Here is a 13100-nt window from a genome sequence, read left to right as displayed (position 1 = left end):
TTTTTTTTTTTTAAACCTAGGGGGATTATGAAGATGGGGAGAAGAAAATGGGCAGGATTAACAACCATTTACTGGTGCTATGCCTCACACCTGTAAGTCCAGTATTTGGAAGGCTGAGGCAGGGGGGCTGCCACAAGTTTGAGGCTATCTTAGTTACTCTTCTCTCATTGCTGGGACAAATACCCGACACTCAAAATGAAGGAAGGAAAGGTTTATTTAGCTCACAGTTACTGGAGGCTTCAGTCCATACTCAGCTGGCTCCAAGGCAGAGCGGCACATAGCAGAGGGCAACCTTTCAAGGCGGCAGCAAAGAGCAAAAGCACAAGGGAGGGGTAGCAGCAGCTCAAGCCACTAGCTTCTCTCTCCTCCTTACATTGAAATGCAAATTACCTGCCCCAGAGCAGGTGCAGCATCCACACCCACAACAATCAGTCACAAACTCCAGAAGCTGCCCCAAGACTGCATGAGGCTCGGGGGGGACACCTAGACACACACCATAACAGAGGTTAATCTGAGTATATAGTGAGACCCTGTCTCTAAACATTGAAACAACACCAGTAAATCAGGAAAGCATGGTGGTGCACATCTATAATGCCAGAACTCAGAAAGTTTATAAATGGAACCCCAGCCTAGGCAATTTACTGACTTAGGGCGATGCTGTCTTAAAATAAAAAAATTAAATTAAATTAAATTAAATTAAAGGGCTGGAAATTAGCTCAGTGGGAAGCCCTAGGCTTGAAGGGAAAAAAAGAAAGGAAGAAATAAGAGACAGGAAAAAGAAATAAACTTTTTGAACATGCAATTCAAAATCTCAATGATTGTAACTTCACTTCCACTCTGATGGCTATAATTATACAGCAAAACACAGCTATCAGAGCCGACAGTTACGTAAGTATAAATTGGTACAGCTGACATGGAAAACAGTCTGGTGGCTCCTCAAAAGGTTGGTGTTGCCAGGCAGGGTGATCCCACCATTTGGGAGGCTGAGGAGGATTTAAGTTCAAGGTCAGTTGGGCTGCCAACAGGGTTCATGGCCAGTCTGGACTACATGGCAAGACCTTGTCTCACAAAGAAAGGAGGAAGGAGAGAAGGGAGGGAGAGAAGTTAAACACTGAACTGAACTAGCTATATCCCTGAGAATGAAAAACACATCTGCTGAAAAACATAGCAACAAATGTTCACAACAGCATTACTCATAAGACAGAAAAGGGCGGCAACCAAGTTGAGCATGGTGGTGCATGCCTGTAATCCAGCACTCAGGAGGCTGAGGGACCACACATGTGAGGTCCGCTTGGGCTGGGGAGACAGTGTCACAAAAACCGAAAAGGGCAAGCTGCCCAAACACTGATCAGCTTATGACTTAGGCACTGTTTCAAAATAAAATATAAAAACAAGGGCTGGAGATGTATATTAGTGTAAAAGCCCTGAATTCAACCTTCAGTACTATACTGTAATTTTTAAAAAATAATTGAATTATGGGCTGGTGAGATGGCTCAATGGTCTAAAGCACCTACTTAGAACAAGCTTAGCAAAGCACAGGGACCACGGTTCAATCCCCCAGCACTACATGCCAGCCAGCCCCGCCCCCTGGTGGGCTGAGCTGGCCACACACACACACACACACAAATAAAATTTTAAAAAATAATAATTGAATTATGGATTCTTTGTTATAGTACAGTACTGACTTTGCAACTTTCATCCATTTCCGTAACAATTACCTACTGCAAGTCTGCAAATGCTGCTGCTCCATGCACTGTGAGTGCTCATCCCTTAACCATTACTATAACTTACCTGTTTCTTGTCTCACCATCTCCTGACCCTCCTACAGTATAAACTCTCAGGGCTGCAAATGCTGGCCGCTACTGTCTTTTAAGACTTCAGTGAAGTAAGGGGTACACAGTAGACAATATTTGCAGAATAAAAGATCAAATAGCCCCAAACATGATTTTCATTGTATTCATGATAGGTTTGTGGGGTGCAGTCCTGTTAAAAAGGGTTACAAGGGGCGGGAGAGATAGCTCAGTAGAATAAGTACTTGCCTGGCAAGCGCAGGGTCCTGAGTTCAATCCCCAGTGCCACAAAAAAATATACCTTTGGGGGCCAGGGAGATGGCTTAGTGGAACAAGAACTTCCCTGGCAAGCTCCAGGGCCTGAGTTCAATCCTCCGTTCCACCAAACAAACAAACAAACAAACAAACAAAAACTGGGTTACAATACTGAGTTGTTAGTTTCTATCAAGTAGAATAAATAAAAGTAATTTAACTTCAGAAACCTCGGTCTCCATCTTTTCTATAAATAGGCCAATTTTAAAATTTAATAAAATACGTCTGGGAAAAAATAATCTGTGACATGTACTCTCGTCTTTTTCTTTTCTTTGGTAGCCGGGATCAAACTCGCGACCTTGTGCCGGCCAGCAGGCACTTATGCCCGAGCTCTCTCCGGCCTGCGCGCTCTCGTTTGCGCCACTTCCCCGCTGTCCCCGGGGAGTCTGTCTAATTCACTGTCCAGCTTGGAGCGGTTTAGCGAGAAGGACAAGAAACTGTAAGTGACAAGGGCAGACCAGATGCCAGAACCCGAGCCAACCCGCAGCATCCACACAGGACATAGCCTGCTGGCATTGCCCAGCCTAGTAACTTGCAGGTGAGAACTGCCGCCAGCCTCGACGCCGGGCGCGCCATCTCCGCACCGCGGAGGCTGCGGAGGAGGAGCGCCACAAGTCCGAGGCCACCCTTAACCACGTGGCAAGCTCCTGTTTCAACACGCCCCTCCAAAAGCAAAACAAAATGATCTGTTAATCACAGCATAAGATCAGATAAGGTCTAAAAGCAGAGACACGGTCTAGTCCTCCGGGTAACCTCCTTCCTTTTCTGGGCAAACCGGCCCGCGTGGGAACCGACAGCGCCCAGGGACGCTGGCCAGCACAAGCCGTGGCCGTGTGCGCCCGGAGCGCAGCAATAAAGTTGGTCATTCAAAGCAACGTCGCCCCCGGAGCCCGCCCGTGGCTCAAGGCCCGCCCCTTCTGCTGCAGTCGCCTTCTCCTTCGCGCACTTCCGTTGCAAGACGAGCGCCACGCCCAGCCTAGGCGGAGGAACGGTCCCAGACTACTTCCGGTGGCCGAGGCGGGAAACTGCCGAAGAGCGCTCTGCAGCCGGAAGCCGGGGGGCGTATCCTGAAGCCACTTCCGGGGACGACCGGAGACGCGGAAGTGCGTGAGGTGGGCGGGGCGAGCGCTTTGAGGCCACTTCCGGCCGTGCGCTGAGGGCGGCGGAGCCCGCGAATCCTTCGGTTGTTGGCGCTGCTTCGCGCGGGCTGGAGAGACCCACGGTGAGCGGCTGCAGACGGCGCGGACCCCGGCCGCGTGGGCGCGCGGGTCGGCGTGAGGAGGCGGGTCCTGGCGCCATGCGGCCCCGGCTGGGGGCGATGGTGGACCGCAGGCTGAAGCAGCGGGTGGTGCAGGTGAGAGCCGCCGACGGCCTGGGCGACGGTGGGCCTGGGGGCGGGGGCGCAGCTCAGCCTCGCGCTCCGTGTTCTTCGGCTTCCGGTCCTTTGTTTTGTGGTGTGGGAGGCCGGAAGCCTTGAGCACCCGTTGGGGCCCTTCCTGCGCGAGGGCGAGCGGCCGAGCGAGTGGGTCAGGTAGCTGCACCTGCGTGAGCACTGCACAGGTGGAAGGAATGCCGGCTTGCTCGGCCCTCCTGGAGCGCAGCTGCCGGGACTCGGAGCCGGAGCCGGCCCCGGCCCCGGCCAGCGCCTGCTCTGCGCTGGTGTTCGTAGAATGCTTGCTTATTACCGTGGCACCCTTTAAAGATCAAGTTTTTGAAAAAATGTAGCCTCGCTAGAAAAGCAATTTTTTTTTTCGGAACCAGGGATTGAACTCAGGCCCTTGCGCTTGCCAGGCCAGCGCTTATTCTACTGAACCATCTCCCCGGCCCCTAAAGCAATTTAATGACAAGCTGCTTGTCTCAAGTGCTGCAGTTTCTGAAATCGGGTGTCCGCGCTTGCCGCTGTCGGTTGGGGTTGGGAGCGTGGACCACCTAGGAAGTGTCCAGGTGTTAAATTCTGTTGTCAGGGTGATGGACAGAGCTGAATTTCTCTGATTCCTGGCCGATTTGACAATTGTTTGGTGGCTTTTATTGATGGTCTCGGTATACTTTGTAAGTGATGCTCGCATAATGTGTTTGAGTAGCCTCTTGACTAAAATCAGGTTTGAAACATTGTTTTGTGTTTATCATATTTTTAGTACCTCGCCAGGAATAGATGTGGCAAATATGTGGACACTGGAGTCTTAGCATCTGATTTGCAAAGAATGTACAGGTAAAGTAACGTGGTTTCCAGATCCTTGCACCCTCCCACTGCTACCATTTAAAAAGTTTTGGTGCTGCTTAAATTTCACGTTGATATCAGTGGCCGCTGGTGTTGGCCTCAGTCCATAAGGTTGGAACTCAGTTCTGTTTCATTGGTGTTTACAAAAACTGTTGTATGCAATATGCTATCCTTTTCACTTTGGGGATGGACACTTTTTCCTTTGAGCACTTTTTTTTTTGTTTGGTGGAACCGGGGATTGAAGCGCTTATCCTACTGAGCCCTCTCCCAGGCCCCAGAGCCATCTCCCCAGCCCCACCTTTGAGCACTTTTAACTTGAATTAAATAACAAAGAAATGTAAGGTAAATGTGGACTGAGGAACATTTTCATGTCCTAGCTGGCTGGAACTCTTCAGAAATGTCAAGTGTCACGGAAGAGGTAGAAAGATTATTATCAATTAAAGGAGACTTTTTTTTTTTTTTTTTTGCGGAACGGAGGATTGAACTCAGACTCTTGCACTTGCCAAGGAAGTGCTTATTCTACTGAGTCATCTCCTTAGCCCTAAAGGAGACTCTTTACTGGACCCTGCATTAATACTTAAAAATCTAGTCAAGTGTGGTGGCACAGGAATATAATCCCAGCACTGGGGAGGGTGAGGTAAGAGGATCATTGAGAGTTTGAGACTGCCTATGCTGCAAAGTGTGCTCAAGCACATCCTGAACTGCATAGTGAGATCCCGGTCTCAAAGCCCTTGAAAATCCAATATTTTGGGTGAACAATTTGATAAATTGTGTGAAAGGGTTTGGTGCTTTAAACAGTTCATTTAACTGAAATGGACTTCCATTTATTTAACTGAAGTGATTCCCATTTATTTTTATACATCTTTTTCCCTTGATTTACAGGGTCTTTAAGTCAATGTAAATATTTGGTTATTTGGGTATATGCTTGTACAATACGTCGGCAATGTCTTTCAGCAATAAAACACTGAAGAGGAAAGACCTGACACAATTAACTAGGTAGAATGAAAATCTGCGCTAAATATTTGTCTATGAGGTAAAGGTACCACACACTTGTTCAGTTAAGAAAGCCATCTTGGGGCTGGGGAGATGGCTCATTGGAATAAGTGCTTCCCGGGCAAGCACAAGGGCCTGAGTTGAATCCCTGGTTCTGCCAAAAAAAAAAAAAAAAAGCCATCCTTAACCACTGGATGAGTTTTTATGTAAGTGAGGCCTAGAATCCTTAGGTGCCAATTAGGTGCTGAGTGGCAGAGCTCCATCTCTATCTTATGCCATAAATTCATAGCAAAGAGGCTCCAACAACTCAGGTCCTTCATGTTGGTTCTCTTAAAGTGTTCTTCTCTGGGTGGGGCAGGCTGGTGCATCACTTGAACCCAGGGATGTATGTATGTATCTCTCTCTTTCTCTCTTCCTTTCTCCCTTTTTCTCTTTCTTTCTCTTTCTTTCTCTTTTTCTCTCTCTTTCTCTCCTATATTTAGGAAAGGATCTACAGGGTGTTCAGGGTCTCACTACTAGATTGCACTTGTAGTGATTCTCCTGTTGACATCCTCCCAAGAGCTGGGATTATAGGCACAGGCCACCACACCCAGTCTCAATTGACATCTCAGCATGTCCCGAGGGCGTGGCTGGCATGGCAGGCCCAGGGATAGAAACCTGGCCCCTGAGGCTGCCTGCAGGTGCTTTAATCCACTGAGCTATTTGGCCAACCCCCAGTACCTTTCTCATTGGCTTCCTTTTTCTGATCATTTTCCGTGACACGTTTTGGGAAGCTTTCTCCATTCTTTGAGTATTTAATATACTCAATACATACATTAATCCTCCTGCCCTTAACTTCCTTGTTTACGGCAATGTCAATAGCATGCTGGGTAACATTGTAGACTCTTCCTGTTTGTGTGGCTTTCCTTTTTGCACATTACTCACCAGTTGCCTTAATGTCTACAGTATCGTCATTTTTGTAGATTCATAGGTATGTGGCCAAAAGAACAACCCCATATTTTCTAAAAGGCCTAGAGGACATATAAAAGGTTCCCCTCCCTTTGTATTCATCCGTTTGGCAAATTACTGGATGATGGGGCTCAGACCAAAAGGTTGGGGGGGGGGGAATGTCTCAGTATATATATAGTCAAAGCTGGCCTCAAACTCCAGTGATCCCCTGCATTAGCCTCCAGAGTGCTGGGACTACAAGCATGCAACAGCAGGCCTGGGGACAAATTGGGCTATAAATTAGTTTTTATCAATCTTAAATTTCTTTTTCTTTTTTTTTTTTTTCTGGCGAGATTGAACTCAGGCCCTTGTGCTTGCCAGGGAAGCACTTATTCCACTGAGCCATCTCCCCAGCCCTTCAATCTTAAATTTCTTGCTTGGTCTAAATAGACTGGTTTTTGTTTTTTTTTGTGTGTGTGTGTGTGTGTGTGTGTGTGTGTGTGTGTGGCCAACTCAGCCACCAGGGGGCGGGGCTGGCTGGCATGTGGTGCTGGGGGATTGAACCGTGGTCCCTGTGCTTTGCTAAGCTTGTTCTAAGTAGGTGCTTTAGACCACTGAGCCATCTCACCAGCCCCTAAATAGACTGTTAATTGAGTTAATGTTATCCTTTAGTGATTGCAGACTGATGAGGCCTACAGTCTCCTAAAAAAGTGGATGTGAAGGCTTAAATAAGTGAGACAGATGTGATTTCAGGATCAGAACTCTCTCATAGAATTGAAGATTCTCTGGGGTAAGACCAAGAACTTCTTGAGGCAGACCATTTATTATGTTATCAGACAAAGGAGGGAATACTGAAGAAGATGCAGAAATCTGAGTAGGGCTGATTATGTTCACAAAGGCTTTCACCACAGGAGTGAGATACCTGCAGCAAGCTAACTGAGGTGGGGCCAGGAGTCTTTAGCTGTGGCCTTGTCTTGTCCTTTGAGACTTCCCAGCCTCACCTGCCATTACAGGGGAACTGGTGACTCAGGTTCACTTATGTAAGTCCTCTGCCTATCTCCAGAACAGGGGCCTGGGTCTTGGGCAGACACATAAGTAAACATGAAAAACCAGTTGGTTAACATAAATCCTGCTCAGAGCCACTTTATAGTGGTCTCTGTCATATTGTGGCTATGTAAATTCCTTTTTCTGCAGAGAAACAGGGGTTTTTTGAGGTGAAGTATATATTTCTAAGATTCAGATGACTGCCCAACAGTAGTCTTTTTTTTTTTTCTTTTTTCTTTTCTCTTTTTTCTTTTTTTTATTTTGCGGAACCAGGGATCGAACTCAGGCCCTTGCGCTTGCCAGGGAAGCGCTTATTCCACTGAGCCATCTCCCCGGCCCCTTTTTTTTTTTTTTTTTTCCCAACAGTAGTCTTTACATGAAGACAGAACTAAAGTGAATGTGCCAAAATGTTAATAATTTGAGAGTATAGGTTAAAAGCATGAATATTCATTGCATTATTTCTTTAAAAATCTTAATAGGCTTGAAATTTCAAAATAAAAGCATTCAAAGAAACAAGCAGAAAAATTTTTAAAAAGTAAAAATAGAAACTCACAAGCTGTCTTGAGAAAGGTTCATGGCCAATGAACAGTGACAGTTAAATATTTTTGCAATTTTATATCATTAATAGGCTTAATGAAAAATACTGGTGGAAACCACTGTACTTAAATCTGTTTTTTGTTTGTTTGTTTGTTTGTTTGTTTTTCTTTCAGTGTGGACTATGGTAGAAGAAAAAGGAATGCTTTTAGGATTCAGGTCGAAAAAGGTGAGTCCTTCAGTGTTAGAGCAAATTATCAGAAATAGAAAAAACTATTAGTTCATGGCTTGTTTGTTTGTTTTAGTGTTTAACATAATTAGCAGCGAGGAGTTTAAGGATCTTGCCAAATTAGAAGATGAGCATCTGACAAAAAGAGTGAGACAAGGCACAGAGGATGACGAGTAAGTTGCACAAAATGGATTGATCCCCCCCAAAAAAACATTCCTTTTTCTAAAAGCATCCGTTTTCTACCATAGTCCATACTGGGGGAAAAAGTTCTACAAATTTTATTACAGTAGTTGTCACAAATATTTTTCCTATTCGTATCTATAAATTTTCAGTGACATTTGTGAACAAATCCTTGGATAACATTTCTTTTATATATATATATATGTATATATATGTTGTGCAGGCTCTACGGGGTCTTACTACACGGATCACACTTGTAGTGATTCTTGTTTTTCAGCCTCCCAAGCCCTGGGATTACAGCCTCGTGCTACCACACTCAGTCTCAGTCGCAGTTTTAATGCACCCCCTAGGGTGGCCAGCACGCATAGCATGCCAGCAGTCAAACCCTGGTCCCTGTGCCTGCCTAAGCAGGCGCCTTAATCTGATGAGCTATCTGGCTGGCCCTTTGGATAGCACGGCTGACCTCCCTCTCCGAGTCCTTTCTTCCAGCCATGTTGAATACTTGGTGTTCCCCAAAGACATTACACTATTTCTTTGTGACTTTATGTGTTCACTTTTGTGTAACTTAAGTATTTCTTTATTTACAAACATCTCACTTGGCCTTCAGGAGTGAATAGAGATGCTATTGCTTTTGTTAGAATATTTTAGACACCCAATGTAGTGAGTCCTTAGCTTATTAAAAATATTTTTTGCCAGGTGTGGTGGCACATGTTTGTAATCCCAGCACTTGGGAGGATAAGGCAAGAGGATGGCAGCAAGGTTGAAGCCAACCTAGACTACATAGTGAGTTCAAGACCAGCCTGAAGTACACGTATCATATGACATGGAATTTTTTTACTTTTTTTAAAATTGCTGATAGCATTTCATTACCTTTTCTCTGCCTTGATACAATGGCAGATATATTAGTAGGTGCCTGTTGATCTTGTTTAAGAAATAATAAGGAGGGCCGGGGAGATGGCTTAGCAGAATAAGCGCTTCCCTGGAAAGCGCAAGGGCCTGAGTTCAATCCCCAGTTCTGCCAAAAAAAAAAAATTTGGGGGCCAGGGAGATGGCTCAGTGGAATAAGTGCTTCCTTGACAAACACAAGGGTCTGAGTTCAATCCCGGGTTCCCAAAAAAAAAGAAAAAAAAAATAATAAGGGTTTTCAAATAATTTTACTCAGGTGTAGTTAATGTAGAATAAGCTATACATTTTAAATGTAAGCAGATTGATGCTTTTTACATGTATATGCTCATTAAACTATTCATCACAGGAGGCTGAACATTTCTGTCAACACCCCAAAGATTCCTTCTTCCCCTCAATCTCCATTTCCAGATAATGCATTGATTTATTTTGGTTTTTGATAGCTTAAAATGCTTTGGTGTTTTCTAAAATTTTGTATAAATGGAATCATATAATATATATTTTTAGAATCTTTCCCCTAGCATGATTTGAAATCCATCAGGATCGTTGCATGTCTTAGTACTTCATTGGTGCGTGTGTGTGTGTGTGTGTGTGTGTGTTTAACTGTATTTAGTACAGGGTCTACAGAGTCTAACTATACAGATCTGACTCATAGTGTTCCTTCTGTTTTCTGCCTCCCAAGTGCTGGGACTATAGGTGTGCGCCACCACGCCCAGTCACTACCTCAGTGGGCACGAGGGGCGGGGGTGAGACCAGCAGGTGCTTTAATCCACTGAGCTATCTGGTTTCCTACTTCATTGGTTTTTATTGGTATCTAATGGATATGCTACAATTTTTTAAATTCATTTGTGTGGTGGGACTATTGAATTGCTTCCAATACTTGACTATTACAAAAATATGCTAACACCGTTTATGTCCAGTTCTTTGTGTGGGTGATATTTTAATTTCTCTGAAGTTTTTTTAGCAATTCTTCTTTAAGTGATTTATTTCAAAGGGAAAGAGAAAGAGGACAGATAGATAATAGACAAGCAGAGAATATTTGAAAGTGGGCCAACTCACCGAATTATTTTTGTTTAATTTATACATATGTACATACATACATACTGAGAATCGAACTTATGACCTTGTACTTGCCAGGCAGGGACTATGCTGCTGAACTAGATCCCCAACCCTTGTTTTTTGTTTTTCTTTTCTTTCAAATTGAAGGGCCGGCCAGATAACTCAGTGGATTAAAGCGCTTGCTTAGGCAGGCGCATGGACTGGGGTTCAATCTCTGGCACTACAAACCATGCCGGCCCATGGCGTGCTGAGTCTGCGATTGAGATTGGGTGTGGTGTTGTGGGCCTGTAATCCTAGTACTTGGGAGGCTGAAAACAGGAGGATCACTACGAGTCTGATCTGTGTAGTGAGACCCTATGGACCCCGTACTAAATACATTAAATTGAGACAAGGACTTACTGTGTGGTGGAAGCTGACCTTGCTTTCACTTAAGCACCCCAGGCTGGCCTCGAATTCATAGTGATCTTCCTGCCTCAGCCTCCCAACTGCTAGGATTACTGGCATGTGCCACCACACCTGGCAGATTTATCTTTTATATAGAACAGATAGGTAGTATCATTTTGTAGTTGTTAGGTGTTCAGGGGTGTGGATGTATATGTCTGTGTGGTCTTTTTAGATGGACCCCTACTATGTAGTTCAGGCTGGCCTTGAACTCACTATGTAGCCCAAGCTGCCCCAGACTCTCGAAGCTGGCAAGGGTGATCCTCTTGCCTCAACATCCCAAGTGCTGTGATTACAGGAGTACACCGCCACACTCAGCTGGGGTTGGGTGTGTTTTTTTTTTTGAACCCAAGTTTCTTTGCTTCCAAAGCTTGGACTTTTAATCACCATAGTATTTGCTTTACTATTCTTGTTTTAGACAGTAATTTATTGCAGGAGAAAAGCCTTCAAAACATTTTCTCTTTTTGCTGAGGTGTACTAAAAGCTCTTCTGATGGTGATTCGAATGCAGAAGATTACATAGATCCACAGGTAAGCCAGATATTTACTGGGCCCATTTTGATTATCTAAAAAAGTCGTCATGTTCCCCTCTTGGGAAAAATTCATTAATAATAGGGCCAGGGAGATGGCTCAGTAGAATAAGTGCTTGCCTGGCAAGCACAAAGTCCTGAGTTCAATCCCCCTGTACTGCAAAAAAAAAAAAAAAAAAAAAAAAAAATTGTAGTTTTATGGGACTGGCGAGATGGCTCAGTGGTCTAAAGCACCTACTTGACTCAGAACAAGCTTAGCAAAGCACAGGGACCGCGGTTCGATCCCCCAGCACCACATGCCAGCCAGCCCCGCCCCCTGGTGGGCTGAGCTGGGGACACACACAATAAATAAATAAATGTTTAAAAAAAATTCATTAATAATAAGAGACCCTGCATGTGTTTATCAATAAGTAATTGAACATTTATGTATAATATTGGAGTAACCATCCTTCTAGTATTTGTTTATATTTAGTTATATGTGGGAAAAGAATATTCAAAAATAAGGCAGAAACAAATAGAAAGGGAATTAATAGTAAAAATAAAGCATGTGTTTTCTATAGAAGAGCTGGTATTTCTAATGAATAAATTTAACCAGGTATGGCAATAATTTCCTTATAACTTGATGAGGTATTTCTTAGTTTTTTGTTTGTTTTTTAACTAAATTAGTGTTTCAATTTATTAACAAAGGCTCCTGCCTGAGTTGTTTTTGATTCAGTTCTGAGTTGATGGAATAGTAGTGATTCTCACTACCAGTCACATTTTCATGCTTTTTAAAAAAGCAACCATGCTTTTGATTTTATTTAGTAATCAGTTACTAATTGGTTCTCCATTAATGTGAAATAGTGGTAGGAATACTTTTGTTTTGTTTTTTTTTTTTTCAGAACCAGGGATTGAACTCAGGCCCTTGCACTTGACAGGCAAGCACTTATTTTACTGAGCCATCTCTGCAGCCCCCTTCATCTTTATTTTTTTGGTGCTGAGTCTTGCTACACAACTCCAACTTGTAATGATCCTCCTGTCTCAGCCTCCCCAGTGCTGGGATTACAGGTGTGAGCCACCACACCTGGTTTCAGTGGCAGGCACGGCATACCCAGATTGGGGCAGTACCAAGGATTGAACTGAGGTCCTTGGCTCTTTCTAGGCAGGTACTTAGCTCCCCAGCCCAGGATACATCATTTTAAGTCAGAACCGCTTAGTTGGATATCATCTTAACTATGAATACCTATACATTCTGACTGCAAACATAACAAAAGGAATTTGTTGAAACCAAAATGTAGAAAATGATTAGTATAGGAAATGAAATCTCAAATACCTGTTAAGTAATTTTCACTACAATCATGTTTCTTCCAGTCAGCAAACCACATGAACAGTTCACTGCTCTCTTTATATCGGAAAGGACATCCTGATTCTGTTTCAAATACTCTGGAGATGCCGCGAGGAGAATCTACTGCTCCAACACCACCGCTGAATTTTAAAGCAGGCTCCATTCCTTTGAAGATACCTGCCAGAGAGTTGGAGGGAGGATGGTTTATTGACAGAACCCCAGATGGAAGGAAAGACAGTTCTTTCATGGAGCCATCTGATGAGAAAAGTGATCATAAGCCTATGTCTGAGGTACAGGTATGTTCATAATAAAACTGGCGCCACAAAGTTGGAGTACGTTACAGGCTTTTCATTAATTGTAATATCAAGTAAAAACTTGTACAAAAGTCAGAGGAGTTTGATCACTTTGTGTTACGTTGTCATTGCTAGCCTAGTTGAAGCCTTTCTTAACTGATGAAATAGACTTCCATTTGGAAACGGGGGGGTGGGGGCTGAGAGTAGAACCCACAGCCTTAATCTTATCTGCTTCTCCTGTCTTCACCTGCTTCCTTTGCTTTAGCCACAGTGGCCTCTTGATGTTTTAGGATGCCAAGCTCTCTCATGTGGGATGTTCTTGGT

At 44.1% G+C, this 13100-nt stretch overlaps 1 protein-coding gene across 5 annotated transcripts in view; it reads left to right on the top strand.

The window, feature by feature from the left end:
- The first annotated feature begins 3269 nt into the window (after positions 1 to 3269).
- Positions 3270 to 13100, top strand: part of Nvl (nuclear VCP-like) — a 56707-nt gene continuing 46876 nt past the window's right edge. For 3 of the 5 annotated variants that reach the window (XM_023710355.1, XM_023710354.1, XM_004626891.2), the window contains exons 1-6: positions 3270 to 3456; positions 4238 to 4311; positions 7995 to 8047; positions 8124 to 8220; positions 11103 to 11160; positions 12510 to 12779. In XM_023710355.1, coding sequence (XP_023566123.1) covers positions 3400 to 3456; positions 4238 to 4311; positions 7995 to 8047; positions 8124 to 8220; positions 11103 to 11160; positions 12510 to 12779 — 609 coding nt within the window. In that variant the 5' untranslated portion in view covers positions 3270 to 3399. The remainder of the gene's footprint in view (positions 3457 to 4237; positions 4312 to 7994; positions 8048 to 8123; positions 8221 to 11102; positions 11161 to 12509; positions 12780 to 13100) is intronic. The other 2 variants (XM_023710353.1, XM_023710351.1) reach the window with 2 other exon arrangements.

Source organism: Octodon degus, unplaced genomic scaffold, assembly GCF_000260255.1.
Source record: "Octodon degus isolate 3935 unplaced genomic scaffold, OctDeg1.0 scaffold00017, whole genome shotgun sequence".
In the NCBI taxonomy this organism is placed as follows: Eukaryota; Metazoa; Chordata; class Mammalia; order Rodentia; family Octodontidae; genus Octodon; species Octodon degus.
Note: the sequence above shows the minus strand (reverse complement) of the source record. Positions and strands in the feature narration are given on the sequence as shown.